Below are 18,654 nucleotides of genomic sequence, written 5' to 3'. Positions count from 1 at the left end.
ACAACAGAGTCTCTCTGCTCTAAGGGATTAGGTACTCGCTCCTCGAGGGCCTGCTCTCCCTGTCTCTGAGCTTCTCCTAATTCTACCTGGGACTCTGAATGCTTCTTTGAGTGTCCAGAGTCTAGCCTGACACTGTGGTCCCTCAGGGGACTGCCCCCCGTGGGCGTGGTCAGCTGCCACAGTGTCCAAGGATCCACCCAAACATCAATAGCCATAGCATGTTCCCATCTAGATGCGTGCCTATTTAAAATTTGGCGCACATGTATGTCCATCCAGACTGTTTTATAACATGTGCATATATACGCATGCAAGTTATAAAATAGCTGCATCCCTGGGTGCACACCGGCGCACACTCGCCAATATGTGCCCATGCATATGAAAGTTACCATCCCTATTTACATGCACTGCAAAACGACACATTCAATAATAGTAGTTTAATAGGCTAATAAACTACCTTTCTAATAGTAATCAAGGCGGTATACTGGATCCCATATGGTATTAGGCCTATGGTAGAGTGCACTGGGTGTGGACTTGGCTTCACTGAAATCCATGAATAAACCGAATTACAATTCCAATATAGCAGGGATGGCCAACCCTGGTCCTTGAGAGCCACAACAGGCCAGGTTTTCAGGGTTACCTCAATGAATATTATAATACATTATTTTTATTTTAAATTTACTGGTTGGAATTTACAGTTGCCCTTACAACTGTACCACCACTAGCATGCTTAACAAGCAGGATATTAAGAACATAGCATGAGTAACATTAGATATAAGTTGTTCTGGTTTATTTTCATTCTCTCTTCTACCCTAGTTGGTTTCTTGGCACCTCCCGTGCGAGGTAGTTCAACTCTAGGCTGCCCTCAGCAGGGTACTCCCCCCGTGTTTCCAGCCAAGTTTATTACTCCCTGTTAAATATAATTTCCTTATCTTCTAATGTTTGATGTAAACCGTTGTGATATGACCTGTCATGAATGTCGGTATAAAAAAGAATCAAATAAATAAATAAATAAACAAGAAATGAAAGGAATATGCATGCACTGCCTCCATTGTATGCAAATCTATCTCATGCATATTCATAGTGAATATCCTGAAAGCCTGGCCTATTTGTATCCACCACTGCCATAAAATATAAATTGAAACATGCAGACAAAAACTGAACTGGAAATCACAAAAATCCAAACTCTGTATGTAATGTGAAATTACATTCAATCAAGAAATGTAAAATATTAACCATACCAATTAAAAGAATGTCAAATCAACTGATGAATAGAACACTTTTCAATCATAAAAAAACATACAAAAATGTTTTAAAAATTACCAAACACCAATAAAATATTTCAAAGTAACAGAAACATCACATCCAATAATGAAAACTAACAAGGATTAAAAAAAATCTTCCACTCTCCATACCTGGGGACTTTAGATTTCCAGTCCTCCTGAAATTATTGTAGATTAGAGGAGGGAGCACATACTTCAGAAGATGTACTTTAAATGTCCCTTTTCCATATAAAAGTTCCCTTTTTAGGTCTGGGGAAGTGGTTAAAAAGTTTTAAAATGGAAAAAAATTGCATAATTTTTAATTGTGTGGGGAGGGGAGGGAAGGGGAAACGAAAAGCTATAAGGTTCATCTACAGCATCTGATATTCTTGCACCAGCTCTAGGACAGTGTGCCACACACACAGACTCCCACCATTCATTGTCCTCGCACATTCCCAGGGGGCAGATGCTGGGGAATGATGGGAGGTAGGCAATAGGGAATGGAGGAGTAGCCTAGTTGCTAGAACATCAGGCTATGAACCAGGGCAGCCAGAGTTCAAATCCCACTGCTGCTCCTTGTCATTTCTGAATGTAATCCATTTTGAAAAAGCTGAAAGGCAGAACATAAAAGGGGGAGAGGGCCTCAGGCCGGCCTTGCTCTTGACTACACAATCCAGGAACTGCAAAAAAGCATGATCAAATTATGTGGATTGACATTGCTGATCTCATTCCCTTCCCTTATAATGGCAGGATTTCAGCTCCATTCCACAGGATCTGCAGGCAGCAGAATTTCACCAGTCCTCTCCCCCCATCTTGAAGACAGAATACTTGTTCACAGTAGTTTCCCAAACTCTCGGAGGAGGTATGATTGTTGGGAATCTCCTTGGAAGATGTTACAGATTTTTTGGCAGTTTGCCTTAAAATGTTGCTGAAGCCTTTTAAAGATCTTCCTTATTTATCATCACATAAGATGACACAAACAATTGCTCCCTTCCATCTACAATCATTTTTAAACTACTGGTCTTCTGTAGCTGATTTCAAGAATCAGTATTGCTTCCCCATTTTAAAACACAGAAACACAGAATTGACGGCAGAAAAGGACCAAATGATCCATCCAGCACAATTGTGCACCCCCTTGTGCGTGCCAACCCCCGATTTTATAACATGTGTGCACATGTTATAAAATCGGGCGTACATGTGCGTGTGCTGGGTAGCATGTGCACATGTAGGCTGCCCGCTGCATGCGCTTCTTTTAAAATCTACCCCTCAAGGCAATTATGGCAATAGGAAATGGGAAGTACTTCTGAGCAAATCTTCTCTGGGTGACCCTTGCTGGAAGAGTCAATACAACTGTAAATTGAGTTTTGTGCTGTTCTCTCTACGAGAAGTCCACTGCAGTACATAGTGCCATACTTAGTGGTTTGACTCGCTTCAAAAAGGTGGGGGGAATATTAGAAGCTATAAATGATGGGACTGCAGGTGTAATCTTGATCCCATCTTTTACCCTTTCCAATTTACTGGATTCTATTGCCCTTAACTAGGTTGTTTAAGAAAAATAATCAGGGTCCCTGATTACTGGGAAAACTATACATTAAAGCTTGACTGGAAGTTGTCAGAGAAATGCTAGGCAAAGAGAAGGGGAGAAATAAGAAAAAAATCAAGTATGGTACTCTTCCCGATAGCTTCCCTTTCACGCATATTCACCGGCGCGCCTATTTTGCATAGGCCGCCGGTGCGCGCAGAGCCCCGGGATGCGCGTAAGTCCCGGGGCTTCATGAAAGGGGCGGGGAGGGGGCGTGTCGGGGGCGTTCCCGAAATGACGCAGCGTTTTGGGGGCGGGCCCGGGGGCATGGCGCCGGCCTCCGGACCAGCCCCCGGGTCGGGTGATGGCGCGCCAGCAGCCCGCTGGCACGCGCAGATTTACGTCTGCTTTTAGCAGACGTAAATCTGCCAACAAAGGTAAGGGGGGGGTTAGATAGGGCTGGGGGGAGGGCGAAGGAAAGTTCCCTCCGAGGCCGCTCCGAAATCGGAGCGGCCTCGGAGGGAGCAGGCAGTGCACGCTGGGCTCGGCGCGTGCAGGTTGCACAAATGTGCACCCCCTTGCGCGCGCCGACCCCGGATTTTATAAGATTCGCGCGGCTACGCGCGTATCTTATAAAATCCAGCGTACTTTTGTTCGGGCCTGGTGCGCGAACAAAAGCACGCGATCGCGCAAATTTTTAAAATCTACCCCACTGAGAACAGGAAAGGAGTTTAGTTGTTTTTTTTGTTTGTTTTAAATTATATTGCCCTTTCATTAATCTTGTGTATTTGTTTCTCAAAGTTAACTTTTATAGCTTGGCTCACACAGTTTGTGTGGTCTGATCTAAAATTATGAGCCTTATCCAACTTTAAACATAGCACAGGCTGCTTAAAAATGATGGGCATTGATGACTCTGCATGCAGGAATAAAACAGATCATGTTGCTTCCAATGGGACCACAGACCAGCATCAGTTTTAAATTAGCTAGCAGTACATTGTAGTTGTCTATTCTAGCTAATCAGTAGTTTAATGCAGAAAACACAAGAAAACTCTTTTGATGAATTTGAACAGTATTTACCGTAACTAAAAAAGGAAAATTAGTTTCTTACCTGATAATTTTCGTTCCTGTAGTACCACGGATCAGTCCAGACTGCTGGGTTTTGCCCCCCCCCCCCCCCCAGCAGATAGAGACAGAGATGTTTTAAAAACAAAGCTCCGCCTTATATAGGAGAGTGCCACCTACAGTCCGCCAGTATTTCGTAATGACAAAGCAAGATGGCTCCCATAAGACACCATAACTATATACACTAACACTTAAACATGAACAGGAAACTGTTACCACCGGGTCACCTAACCCCAGTAAGATCGGAACCTATAGAACCACGCAGGCCAAAAATTCAAAATCTGCTGAAAAATAAGGGGAAAGCGAGCGGACTCTTCCCCCCACTTGAACCACTCTGACAGGGCGGGCCTCTGGACTGATCCGTGATACTACAGGAATGAAAATTATCAGGTAAGAAACTAATTTTCCTTTCCCTGTACGTACCCGGATCAGTCCAGAATGCTGGGATGTACCAGAGCTATACCTATCCGGGGTGGGATCCAGAGATGCCCGCTCGAAGAACACCTTCTCCGAATCCGTCCGAATTAGTAGCCTGCACATCCAACCAGTAATGGCGCATGAAAGTATGTAGTGACTTGCACTTCGCCGCCCGACAGATCTCCTGTGGAGACACGAAATGAGACTCCACCCAAGACACTGCTTATGACCGAGTATAATGGGCCCGGCCTACTGGAAGAACCTGGCCCTTTAGCAAGTAAGCGGAGCTGATGGCTTCTTTCATCCAATGAGCAATAGTAATTTTGGAAGCCATGTGACCCCGCCGGGGACCATTCCAGAGGACAAAGAGATGGTCCGACATGCAAAAATCATTGGTGACTTCCAAGTAGCGTAGAAGAGCTCTACGAACATCCAGCTTCCTCAAATCACGAGACAGAGGATCCGACCGGTCCAGATCCGCAAAAGCTGGAAGCTTCACTGACTGATTGACATGGAAGGAAGATACCACCTTCGGGAGAAAGGAAGGAACCGTACGGATGGAAACCCCAGAATCGGAAATCCGCAAGAAAGGTTCCCTGCAAGAAAGAGCTTGGAGCTCTGACACCCGCCGAGCTGAAGTGATAGCGACGAGAAAAATCACCTTCAATGTAAGATCCTTCAGAGTTGTCCTCCTTAAAGGCTCAAAGGGCACCTCACACAGAGCTGTAAGTACCAAATTCAGACTCCAAGACGGACAAGGCTGGCGAAGCGAAGGACGTAAATGCTTAGCTGCTCGAAGAAACCGCGCCACGTCCGGATGGGCCGCCAAGGCACCACCCTGCACCTTGCTGCGCAAACTACCAAGAGCTGCTGCCTGCACCCATAAGGAGCTACATGATAATTCCATAGACAGCCCTTTTTGCAAGAAACACAAAATATCAGGTACAGATGCCCGGATTGGTGAAACATCATGATCAAGACACCAGGCCTCAAAACCTTCCAAACCCGAACGTAAGCCAGATTAGTGGAAGTTTTGTGTGAACGGAGAAGAGTAGCCACCACAGTAGGAGTATAACCCTTGGCACTTAAACGGCGCCGCTCAAAAGCCATGCCGCAAGACAGAAGCGATCGGCTTCTTCCAAACAAATGGATCCTTGGTGAAGCAAATCCGGGATCCCTGGAAACCGAAAGGGACCCGCCGACGCAAGATTGAGGTGGTCTGCGAACCAAGGACATATCGGCCATTCTGGTGCCACCAAAATCACCGGTGCTGCGTGCTGCTCTATCCGACGGAGCACTCTGCCGATTAATGGCCAGGGTGGAAACACGTGTAGAAGAATGTCTATGGGCCAGGGTAGAGCCAGAGCATCTACCCCTTCCGCTCCCGGCTCTCGACGGCATGAGAAGAACCGTGGGGCTTTGGTGTTCCGAAACGTCGCCATGAGATCCATGCTGGGTGTTCCCCATGCAAGGCATATGCGTTGAAACGCGTCCTCTGACAATTCCCATTCGCCGGGATCAAGGTGGTGTTGAATGAGGAAATCCGCTTGTATGTTGTCCATGCCAGCAATATGAGAGGCCGCGAAGCAGAGCAGGTGATGTTCTGCCCAGCTGAACAACTGAGCCGCTTCCTCTGCCACAGGATGACTCCGAGTCCCCCCTTGCCAGTTGATATACGCCACCGTGGTCGCATTGTCCGATAACACCCGGTCTGCTCTCCCCTGGAGGAGAGGAGCAAAAGCTTGTAAAACTAACCATACAGCCCGGGTCTCCAACCCATTGATCGACCACAAGGACTCCTCGGGGGACCATAAGCCCTGCACAGACTTCCTCTGGCACACCGCTCCCCTGCCGGAAAGACTGGCATCCGTGGTGACCACCATCCATTCGGGAATCTCTAGAGGAACTCCCCTGGATAGATTGTACGTCTCCAGCCACCACGTTAGGCTGTTTCTCGCCACTAGTGTAAGCGGCAATGGAAGAAAAAACTGCTCGGATACTGGGTTCCAATGGGACAGTAACGCATACTGCAAAGGTCGCATATGAGCAAATGCCCATTGCACCAGCTGTAAGGTCAATGTCATGGACCCAAGAACCTGTAGGTATTCTCGAACTCTGGGAGAAGTCTGGAGTAGCAGACTTCGCACTTGAGCTTGTAATTTGAGGATGCGATCCATGGTGAGAAAAACTCGGCCCCTACTTATCGAAGAGAGCTCCCAAATACTCCAAGGACTGAGATGGAACGAGTTTGCTCTTGGATAGATTGATCACCCAGCCCAGTGATCGTAGGAACTGCAGAACTCTGTGAATGGCATCTGTGGCCAGAGCTGCTGACTTTGCGTGAATCAGCCAGTCGTCCAAGTAGGGATGCACCAGGAGACCGTTCTTCTGGAGGTGAGCCGCTACCACCACCAATACTTTGGTGAAAGCCCATGGCAAGTCGCCAGACCGAAAGGAAGAGCTCAAAACTGAAAATGCTGCCCCAGGATGCAGAACCGCAGGAACCTCTGCTGATCCTGACGAATCCCTATGTGGAAGTAAGCCTCCGTGAGATCTAGGGAAGCTAGGAACTCTCCCTGCCTCACCGAGGTAATGACCGACCGGAGAGTTTCCATGCGGCAGCGAGGGATCTTTAGACACTTGTTGACCTCCTTGAGGTCTAGGATGGGACGGAATGATCCTTCCTTCTTCGGCACTACAAAGTATATTGAGTACCGACCCCTTCCTTGCTCTTCTGGAGGAACGGGAACTATGGCCCTTAATTGTAGCAGCCGCTGCAATGTGTCCCGAACTGCCGCTCTTTTGGTGGCATACCCGCAGGGAGAGACAAGAAACTGATCTCGGGGCCGCTGTGCAAAATCTAAAGCGTAGCTTTGTTTTATCACGGACAGGACCCACTGATCCGTGGTCACCTTGGTCCACTCCTCGAAGAATAGGACCAGCCTGCCCCCTACTTCCGGAGTTGAAGAGTGGACCAGCGTTCTTTCATTGGGAGGATTTAGCTCCTGAGGAAGGGAGAGCCGCCCCAGGTCTGCCATATCTTCGACCATGAAAGGACTGGGTATAGGTTTGTTGCTTCGCCGGAGCCGAACGAAAAGACAAAGCAGGTGGCTTAGAAGGGCGATACCTCCAATTACCTCTAAACCTGGCTCGAGAAGAGAAGGAACCACGTGAGCGAGGTCTGTCTTCCGGCAGGCGATGCACCTTATTCTCTCCCAGCGACTGAATCATGTCATCTAATATCTTACCAAAAAGTAACTTACCCTTAAAGGGCAAGGACCCCAGCTGGGCCTTAGAAGACACATCCGCCGACCAGTTGCACAACCACAAGAGCTGACGAGCCACAACCGCTGACACCATGGACCTGGCGGACGTCCGGAGGAGGTCATGGAAGGTATCAGCACAATAAGCCACCGAGGATTCCAAATGGTTCGCCTGAGCCGCTTCCTCGGCCGAGAAATCTACATTGGCTTGTAATTGCTGCACCCAGAGAAGCCCGGCTCGCATAACAAAATTACTACAAATAGCTGCCCGGACTCCCATGGCTGAGACCTAGAAAATCCGTTTAAGCTGCACCTCTAACTTCCTGTCCTGCAGATCCTTAAGCACAGTTGTTCTTGTGACAGGAATCGTGGTTTTCTTTGTGACAGCTGACACTGCAGAGTCCACTTTTGGAACCCGCAGAAGCTCCAAGGCGTCTTCTGGCAGAGGATAGAGCTTATCCACGGCCTTACTGACCTTTAAACCAAGAACTGGGGTATCCCATTCCCTAAACAATAAGTCTGACGCTGAAAAATGAAAGGAAAAGGCAGTAACAGGATCTCTCAGGCCCAGCAAGACAGGGTCCATCTTCCCAAGCTTGGATTCCTCGGGAGAGCTGTCAATGCCGAGCTCAGAGAGGATAGCAGGAATAAGCGGTGCCAACTCGTCTTTACGAGAAAGGTGAACTACCTTAGGATCATCGCCCTCAGCAGCCTGAGAGCCCCTCACTGCCAGTGGTGGATCTGGCTCCGAGTCATTCACACCCTGCGGGATCTGGGGTTGACAATTCGGATCCTCAGGATCTGAATCCAGGTCCAAGGAGTCTGTAATCACCTGCGTAGCCCCCGTGCGGAGAGGACGCTTAGGCTGAATAGGCTCCAACCCCTTACATAACTGTAGCGCGTTTAGCCGCCCGGGGCTTATGGGAATCTGATTCCCCCGCAATCAGCTTGCCTGCCTTCCTAGCTTTGAAGGCTTTATGTAAAAAAACAATAAAGGAAGACTCTGAGGAGGTGTCAGAAGTCCCCTCAGGACTGTCCTCCGGAGCTGGGGAGGCAGGCTGTTGCGAATCCCTATTTTCTGGGGGCCGTGGCTGAGGAGACAGTTGAGGAGGAAAAGACCCCTCCCCCATGGTAGGCACAGCGCCACAGCGCAGAACGACTGTAAAATGGCTTCAGTACCAGCACTCAAAGGGAAAGGATCCTGAGATAACTGAGACTCCCCTGCTGCAGGCGAAGGAACTCGTGGGGGCCTGCTTTTAGCAGTATTTTTAGATGTTCCTGCATCGGAGGAACCCTCTCACCCCGGTAAAGATTGCGAGCACAAGTTTTGGCGGGAGAGCCGCTCGCGCGACATGCAGCCATCCGCGGCATTGGGGAAGACAGAGGGAAGTATAGACCGCTGAAAAAAATTCAAAACAAACCCCCCCCCCCCCCCCGAGACCAAAACACAGCAAAAATCCCCCCCCCCCCCCCCCGCGACGAGAGGAAGGAAGGGAGAGCCTGCCCGATCAAAGTGAAAGCAAAAGAAAATTACCTCAAAACTTTTTTTTTTTTTTAAGTAAAGAAACAGCCTACCGTGGTCCAGGGTGCTGATCTTTGGGGTGGAGTGAGCCGGGCTCCACGCTGCCTAAATTAATCGTTAGGGTCCTCAACCCCCATCGGCAGCTGCCTCAGACCAGCAGGGGATGGCCCTCTCAGAGCCTAACAACCCTTTGGGAAGTGGACCAAGACAAATCCTTTTTTTTTTTTTTTTTTAAAGAAATTTAAAGCAACAAGCACTAAGAATTAGAAAGAACATAGAAAACTCTAACTAAACTAAATTAAAACAAACCAAAATAAAGACTCTGACCAGACTGTAGGTTTTGCACCTCCACCATCTGCTAGAGACAGAGAAATACTGGCGGACTGTAGGTGGCACTCTCCTATATAAGGCGGAGCTTTGTTTTTAAAACATCTCTGTCTCTATCTGCTAGAAGGGGAGGGGGGAGGAGGGCCAAACCCAGCAGTCTGGACAAGAAAGGTCTCATGATTAATATATGAAAAATTAAATTTTTAAAACTCAATTTTTAGTAAGACAATATTCCATATCTTGGGGAAGTAAGAGTCTAATGTTACCATTTTAGTTTTTTCTATCCTCAACTGGGATTAAACAAAATAATATCTTTTTCCATTCTTAAGATAATATATATTTTTGGAGTAATGCTTAATTGCTCTCCTTGCTCCTCACTTAAAATGCTCTGTTAACCTTGTTTCTTGAACATGAAAGTTTAAAAAATCTTATTCCTACAGGAACTTTATCCTTTTTTTTAGCACGTCTGGTTTTCAAAGTCATCAAAATAACTCCAGAATTTGACTCTGGGGTCAGGTCTTCTGTTCCGTGGGCTACCTAAGGCTAGAGATGCCGCAGAAGCAACATTCACAAACCCTGGAGGAGAAGGAGGGGAGAGAATCCCAATCATCATGCAACAGTGACACCTAGTGGTTAGATTAAGGAATCCTAATTGCAGAGTTCCAGATGGAGACCTAGTGCATGGCTCCAAGCCAAGGAATGTCGTTGCAATTGTTGGTCTAAGTCTGCTGAGAAAGGGATAGAAAATAAGGGGAAATCTCCTCGGGTAGCTGAGCAAGAAAGCTTGTGGTGCTGGATCTCAGACCCAATTCCAATTGGGCTGGAAGACCAAAGGAGCAGAAGGAAAAACTGCTGGTCCCACTTACCCCTCCCCTCCTCAAAATGCACTTTTCTCTCTTGCCCTCAACCTTGTTTTTTTTTATGAGGGCAATAATCAAACTGCCCAAGTTGGTGCAAACTCCACGGGTACTTTGTAGCCATAGGGTTTGTACTAATATTTAAAGAACCCACAGCGGGCACCTTTTCCAGGCAAAATCCAGAACTTCGTGCATTGCTGCCTCCTTTGGGTCATTCCCAATTCTTTGGGAATGCCCCAAAGAATTGGACTACAATTACCCTTGTTGTACAACACACATAACCTTACCTGCATTGAGACTGGCCAGTTTTTAGAGAGCCTGTTTCCACAGGTAAAACATGGCTTTACCTGCAAAAAATGGCTTTGATTATTGCCTGTCCTAGTCAGGCTTTTTACTCCAGTTTTGATTTTATGACTGAAAGAGCTTAGAGGTCAGTTTTCAAAGCATTTAGGTGCCTAACCTTGGGATTTAGGATCCTAAATTGGCCCTTTTGAAAATTTTCTAGGTTTGAGTTCCTAAATTCAGGGTTTCATTAGACCCCTAAATGTAGGAGCATAAGGAGTGGATGGCTATGGGGGTGGGGAGAGAGAAAGACAGACAGAGAGGCTATCTATAAGACCTTCATAGTAGTCAAGTATTTATATCTCTATAGTCGGGCCATCTAATAGCTCAAGGTGAGGTGCTGGTTGTGGTTTAGGTTTTAAATCCTAGTTTTCCATGCAGACTGAGACGTACAAACAGCACAGTACACCTTGGTGAAGATTTGACGTTATCTGGAGTAAGGAAAGTCTCACAAAGATGATATTTCTACAATGGTCTCTCACTCTAGCTTGATGGACTCTATTACAGGGTGCCATCAAGCTAGAGCGAGATAACATAGTATAAAATGTCATCTTTGTGAGACTTTCCTCACTCCAAATGACATCAAATCTTCACCGAGGTGTACTGTGCTGTTTGTACGTCTCACTCTGCATGAAAGACTGGCCGCTAAACCCTAAACCACCATAATTTGGCAAGGATCAGGACCGCAGATTATGTTCTCTTTCATCTGCTGGAGTCAGAGATATACTGAAGGATTGCAGGTAGCACACCAGGTTATACGGGGGTGTCCTTTTAGTTTGTTTCTCTGACTCCATCTGCTGGAAGGGAGGCATAACCCAGCAGTCTGGACTGATCCTGGTACATACAGGGAATTAGTAAGATTTCTGCCAGTAATGGCTTCCCACTGGGCCAGCCTTTGTGCCCACACCACCCCACCTACTGTTCCCCTGCCACATCAGAGGATGAAGGAAAGGGCTCAAGCTAACCACCTAGAATAGTCATTCTTCTGCAGCAGGCCTTGAGCTGGGGATTTTTGGCCAAGTTGTGGCCTGGCTTCTTATCTGAAACTTCCTGGTTTAGTTCCTATAGTGTAGCCCTCCTTTCTCCTCTCTACACTGTACTGTAAAGCTTTATAAATTTAAGAAAATGGCAGCAGAAAGAAAATATAATAGTAATTTTGAATCCTGAATGTAGAGAGGTAGCAATGATTTGGGGAATCTATGCTAGCTATGTGTGTTCTATGTGTGTTTTTATGATTTTGTATTGCTGTACTGCTTTTGTTGTACATTACCTTGGTTATCCTGATGGATTTGGAAAGGCGATCTATAAGGAATTACATTTGAGATGGAATTTCCTCAGTTGCACCTTTGTTTTGTTTTATATTAAAAATAAGTTATACCATTTATATTTCCTTACCGTACTGTAGGGTCAGTTTTCACAAAGCCATCATATTGGGTGTTTTTCTGCAAAGCATACATATCTAGCTCAGGATTTCCACACACAAGAATTTCAACTTCTTCTGGACGAAGAAGCTGCAAAAAGAAAAATTAAACATTGTGAGGTAGATATCCAAAAGTCATCTAGATAGTTAACTTAAAGTTATCATCTAAACAGCAAGTTTTGATACATTCAGCCTCTTACCCAGCTAGATTTTAGAGTGGCAAGTCATTATCCGGCTAACTTTGCTGGATAAGTAATGATATTCAAACTTATACGGCTACATTAAATTTCTCCAGGTATACTCAACAACATGGCCACACCAATGAATATATCAGCTAAGTTAGCCGGATAAGTCTTATCCGACTAACTTATTTGGCCAGCAATATCTCAATCCTGACCTCTTACTCTCTGGGGAAAAGTAAAATAATGAAAACATGAGAGATTGTATAAAGTAAATTTATTGCTGTATCAACAACCATCCACTGTGAAAAGATGGAAATCCTTAAAAAAATGTTTTTAAAGCTAATTCTGACACCAAAACAATTACAAATTTAGGACTTATAAAAATAGACGACTAAAGACCGCCTAACCTCAACATTAACACTAACAATTGAAGATGCTGAAATAATTGTGAATGACCTTCATACTAGGCATCATCAATAGTGAGAATTACTTTAATGCTCCGCCTTATATATAATCATGGGTCATTTGTGAAATGTCTTATCCAAAAAGGGTCAGAATTAATATTTTTTGAGAATTTTTTTAATGCAAATAAAAACTTTTTTCTCAAACACAAAGGAGTGGGCATTCCTCTAAATTGCAATTGCAAAGATGACAATTGAATCAAAATGACGGGGAATGGACTTATCTTATCAATTGTAGTTAAGTTGTAGCAAAGTCCACTGCTTTTGATGCTGCTAGATAGCGATGTCTGAGTTTCATAAATGTCACCGATGGTATAACTCGTTTGTAGATGCCGCTCAGTAATGATGTCTAAAGTTCAAAATCACCACCGGTAACGTAGCTCGCCCGACACAGGTTTGTGTTTCGGATAACAGTCCTTCCTCATGGGGCTAGTCAGGTGAGCTAAGTTACCGGTGGTGATTTTGAACTTTAGACATCGTTACTCAGTGGCATCTATAAATGAGTTATACCTCACTCGTCGTATTCCTTTCCAGATCATTTATATATATATATTGAAAAGCACCGGTCCTAGTACAGATCCCTGAGGCACTCCACTGTTTACCCTTTTCCACTGAGAAAATTGACCATTTAATCCTACTCTCTGTTTCCTGTCTTTTAACCAGTTTGTAATCCAAGAAAGGACATCGCCTCCTATCCCATGACTTTTTAGTTTTTGTAGAAGCCTCTCATGAGGGACTTTGTCAAACGCCTTCTGAAAATCCAAATACACTACATCTACCGGTTCACCTTTATCCACGTGTTTATTAACCCCTTCAAAAAAATGAAGCAGATTTGTTAGGCAAGACTTCCCTTGGGTAAATCCATGTTGACTGTGTCCCATTAAATCATGTCTTTCTATATGCTCTACGATTTTGATCTTGAGAATAGTTTCCACTATTTTTCCCAGCACTGAAGTCAGGCTCACTGGTCTATAGTTACCCGGATCGCCCCTGGAGCCTTTTTTTAAATATTGGGGTTACATTGGCCACCCTCCAGTCTTCAGGTACAATGGATGATTTTAATGATAGGTTAAAAATTTTAACTAATAGATCAGAAATTTCATTTTTGAGTTCCTTCAGAACCCTAGGATGCATACCATCCAGTCCAGGTGATTTGCTACTCTTTAGTTTGTCAATCTGGCTTACTACATCTTACCTACATAAACTAACTTCAATGCCAAGTTACACCACAAATGATATACAGCAACATAATTATATGCTTTCAATTTGGGCAGGGGATGCTAAGCTAGGGCCACAACCATCTCACTGAAAATTCTGCAGATGCCGACACACTGAAAGTCAGAGACACCTCCTCCTAGTTGAGTCAAAAAACTTACTGAAATGCTAACTTTTGAGTTCACAGCACTAAAACACAGCAAACAGAAAACAGTTACAGAAGAGAAACAAAACAATTTAAATGGTTACTTTTTAAAAATATGATATGATCCAGTCATCCTGATCACAGTTTTAATTTGTTATGGACTGGGTGACTAGAGCATGATCAGTTGTTGAAAGAGTGGTGGCGTGCAAATGTGCAAGGGAAGATCTGCCTGTATACATTTTGGAAAGTGAAGGAAGTGATATAGAAAGTTTTACTGAGCTGACTCATGTTATTGATCATATGAGTTGTTACAGTTGTTATGAACTGCCAGCTCTTAAGGAGGACCATGCTGTAAACCAGTTGATTTCCTGCTCCATTAAGAGGGCCAATGTAAAAGGACAATAAACAAGTACTGTGGACTTGCTATGAACTTAATCGATGGGATAATATTCAGAATTACTACATGAGGAGGACAGAACTGAGAAGGAAGCATAGTTACACAGATTTATTAAATTGGTTCACAACATTTAGTCTGTGCTTCTGTGTTTACTAATGAGGATGTTGGGGAGATACCGGTTCTGGAGATGGTTTTCAAGGGTGATGAGTCAGATGAACTGAAGCAAATCACTGTGAACCTTGAAGATATAGTAGGCAAGATTGACAAACTAAAGAGTAGCAAATCACCTGGACCGGATATAGTATGCGCCCCAGGGTTCTGAAGAAACTAAAAAAATGACATTTCAGATCTATTAGTTGAAATTTGTAACCTATCATTAAAATCATCCATTGTGCCTGAAGACTGGAGAGTTGCCAATGTAACCACAATATTTAAAAAGGGCTCCAGGGGCAATCCAGGAAACTATAGACCAGTGAGCCTGACTTCAGTGCCGGGAAAAATAGTGGAAACTATTCTAAAGATCAAAATCACAGAGCATGTAGAAAGACATGGTTTAATGGAACACAGTCAGCATGGCTTTACCCAAGGCAAGTCTTGCCTCACAAATTTGCTTCATTTTTTTGAAGGGGTTAATAAGCATGTGGATTAAGGTGAACTGGTAGATGGTATTTGGATTTTCAGAAGGTATCTGACAAATGCCCCCATGGGAGGCTTCTACGAAAACTAAAAAGTCATGGGACAGGCGGCAATGAGCTTTTGTGGATTTCAAACTGAATAAAAGACAGGAAACAGATTAGGATTAAATGGTCATTTTTCTCAGTGGAAAATGGCAAACAGTGGAGTGCCTCAAGGATCTGTGCTTGGACCGGTGCTTTTCAATATGTTTATAAATGATCTGGAAAAGAATACGATGAGTGAGGTAATCAAATTTGTAGAGGATACAAAATTATTCAAGTAGTTAAATCACAAGTGGATTGTGATAAATTGCAGGAAGACCTTGCAAGACTGGAAGACTACGTATCTAAATGGCAGATTAAATTTAATGTGGGCAAGTGCAAGGTGATGCATATAGGGAAAATATCCCATGCTCTAGTTACATGTTATTAGGTTCCATATTAGGAGCTACCAACCAGGAAAGAGATCTAGGTGTCTTAGTGGATAACACATTGAAATCTTCAGCTCAGTTTGCTGCGGCAGCAAAAAAGCAAACAGAATGTTAGGAATTATTCAGAAGGGAATGGTGAATAAAATAGAAACTTTCATAATGCCTCTGTTTCACTCCATGGTGAGACCGCACCTTGAGTACTATGTACAATTTTGGTCACCGTATCTAAAAAAAGATATAGTTATGATGAAGAAAGTACAGAGAAGGGCAACCAAAATGATAAAGGGGATGGAACAGATCCCCTATGAGGAAAGGCTAAAGAGGTCAGGGCTGTTCAGCTTGGAGAAGAGATGGCTGAGGGAGATATGATAGAGGTCTTTAAAATCATAAGAGGTCTAGAAAAGGTAAATGTGAATCAGTTATTTATTCTTTCAGATAATAGAAGGACTAGAGGGCACTCCATGAAGTCAGTAAGTAGCACATTTAAAACTAATCAGAGAAAATTCTTTTTCATTCAATGCACCATTAAGCTCTGGAATTTGTTGCCAGAGGATGTGGTTAGTGCAGTTAGTGTAACTGGGTTCAAAAAAGGTTTCGATAAGTTCTTGGCGGAGAAATCCATTAACTGCTTTTAATCAAGTTGACTTAGACAATAGCCACTGCTATTACTGGCATCAATAGCATGGGATCTACTTAGTGTTCGGGTGCTTGCCAGGTACTTGTAGCCTGGATTGGCCACTATTGGAAACAGGATGCTGGACTTGATGGACTCTTGGTCTGACCCAGTATGGCAATTTCTTATGTTCTTTAACACTAATCCATTTGTTCTGAGTTTTTATATATATATATATATATATATATATATATATATATATATATATATATATATTGTTGCAACAATACAAGAGGAGTTTTAGACCTTGGCTCAGTGTGAGGTTATAATGAAGTATGCTGCACACACTTAGAAATAGCAAGATATAGCACAGAGATAACACATGAGTTTTCTGGAAAATATATCTTTGTAACTAGTTCAGTAGAACTCATGGTGAACATGAAGCTGATAATAGGTTACATAATACAAATTGCTCACCCGTAAAATGTATTCTCCATAGACAGCAGGAAAATGAGCCACACCACTGGGTGATATTACTGATGATGCTGGGTCGGAAAAGCTTTCTCAGAGCTCAGAAAAACCGAGGTAGGTTTTCCAAGAATGTGCAGGCCTTCCTGTGCATTTGCCAGACTTTACAGCAAGCTATTATTTAACTCTTTTAAATTTATATCTTTATTAATTTTTGTTTAAACAAACAAGAAATATCAATGTTTCACATATTCATCCAGGTTACAGAAGAGAAGAAAAAATAAAGTCACACATTTCTGTCAACTTTGTGAAAAATACAGGAAACAATTTAAATGTTACCTGGATTATATCCATTGAATTAACCTATAAAGAAAATACCGGGAGATCAAGGGTGATTATAGCAGAACTATAAGGAAAATTCACTCAATTCCCGCTCATTTACTGGCGGGCCTAAAAAAGAAATCGCCTATAACAGTGAGATACGCCAACTAATTTACTCATTTTCCAACTACTTTGGATTCCCTAGGTTTGCAATGTACGATCTAAATATTTCCGTAATTGTTCAGGATCTACAAAAATAAACTTTGCATCATTTCGAGAAATTAAACAACGACATGGAAAACGCAGTAGAAAGCGTTCCCCTCTTTCTACCACTTCGTTTCTCATTTCTAAGAATTTTTTTCGCTTGATTTGAGTTGTCCTAGCTATGTCTGGGAATACTCGTATAGGCTGGCCAAAGAATTTCACATTCTGGGATCTAAAGTATAATTTTAATACATTGTCCCTTTCTATCCTAGAGGAAAATTGAACAAGTAACGTCGCTCTTACTGAGATGTCCATCTCGAATGATTTCTCTAAAAAATTTGTAATGTCCAAAGTTTCTTCCTCTGGCGTCACTTGATTTTCAGATTTCAATTTTCCTTTCTCGCGACTTCGTTGTTCTTGGTAGTATGTAGTTACTATCACTGGAATATTTTCTGTTGAAAATTTTAATATGTTCAGAAAATAGCTTCTTAACAGATCCAAAGGTGACTGTAATTTCGTTTTCGGAAAGTTTAAGAAACGCAGGTTAGCTCTCTTTAAACTATTTTCTTGGAATTCCCACTTAGTTTGAAACATTTTCTCTGATCTTATAAGGTTCCCTTGAATTTTTTCTATCCCCTCTACTTTTTGTTCCAGTGTTACCACTCTTGTCTCAACCATACACATCTTTTCTTCCACCAAAGTGGTTTTATTCATAGCTTCTTTCACAGTCAGCGTTAATGCATTTATCGATTTTTGCATCACAATTAGAATATTTTTAATTTCTTCCAATGACGGAACTAATGTAGAAGTGGTATTAAGAAGAGGAATATTTCTCATTGCAGCTCCTACCTCCAAAAGTCCTTCCCCAGTCGACTTAGGTTCTCCTTCTAGGCCCTGCTGTTGTTGGGCCTCCTTCTCACGCTCCCTGGAGCCCGGTTCCTCCTGGCTCACCGAGGAGAAGTCTCCGTCTCCTCTCTGGGCTGCGCTCTCTAAGTCTGTGGGTCTCCTTGGCTGTTCCGGAGTCGTTGGATATCCCGGGCTTAAAGATGTATCAAAAGTCAAGGGGCTGCTCTGCTGCTCCAAGGCAGCCCCAGCGACCACAACATCCGGGTCTAGCAATGGCGTCTGCGCGAAAGCAGCTTCAATCCTCATCTGTCTCAAGGAATCAGGAGTAGAGGTATTTTCGCGTATCCGCGCCTTCCTCTTTGTGTGCGGCATCTTTACAAGAAAGAAACGCCAAGAAAATCTGTCCAAAGAAAATAGTATTCTCTAAGGTTGGCTGGAGGAAAATATGACGAGGTAGGAGCTGCGTTCTGCACACCCTCACTGTTCGGCGGCCATCTTGATCTCAGCTATTATTTAACTCTAAAGGGAGACAGATGGGATTGTGTAGTTGATTTACCTGCTGTCTACACAGAACACCTGCTACAGATGCACAATTTTGCTTTCTCTGTGAACAAGCAGGATAAAGTCAGCCACACAAATGGGGATG

General features: G+C 43.8%; 1 protein-coding gene and 1 long non-coding RNA gene across 5 annotated transcripts in view; one reads left to right on the top strand and one right to left on the bottom strand.

Annotated features, from left to right (window-relative positions):
- Window positions 1-18,654, bottom strand: part of HECTD2 (HECT domain E3 ubiquitin protein ligase 2) — a 231,251-nt gene that overhangs the window by 23,875 nt on the left and 188,722 nt on the right. For all 4 annotated transcript variants that reach the window (XM_029609862.1, XM_029609861.1, XM_029609864.1 and 1 more), the window contains one exon: window positions 12,027-12,142. In XM_029609862.1, coding sequence (XP_029465722.1) covers window positions 12,027-12,142 — 116 coding nt within the window. The remainder of the gene's footprint in view (window positions 1-12,026; window positions 12,143-18,654) is intronic.
- The window catches only part of LOC115095747, a 49,443-nt gene that overhangs the window by 29,382 nt on the left and 1,407 nt on the right, over window positions 1-18,654 (top strand). The window contains exon 3 of the long non-coding RNA XR_003857858.1: window positions 16,669-16,754. This is a non-coding gene — a long non-coding RNA (uncharacterized LOC115095747). The remainder of the gene's footprint in view (window positions 1-16,668; window positions 16,755-18,654) is intronic.

The sequence above is a fragment of the Rhinatrema bivittatum genome, chromosome 7, assembly GCF_901001135.1.
Source record: "Rhinatrema bivittatum chromosome 7, aRhiBiv1.1, whole genome shotgun sequence".
NCBI lineage: Eukaryota > Metazoa > Chordata > Amphibia > Gymnophiona > Rhinatrematidae > Rhinatrema > Rhinatrema bivittatum.
The sequence above is the reverse complement of the archived record's forward strand: the minus strand, read 5'-3'. Positions and strand labels throughout refer to the sequence as shown.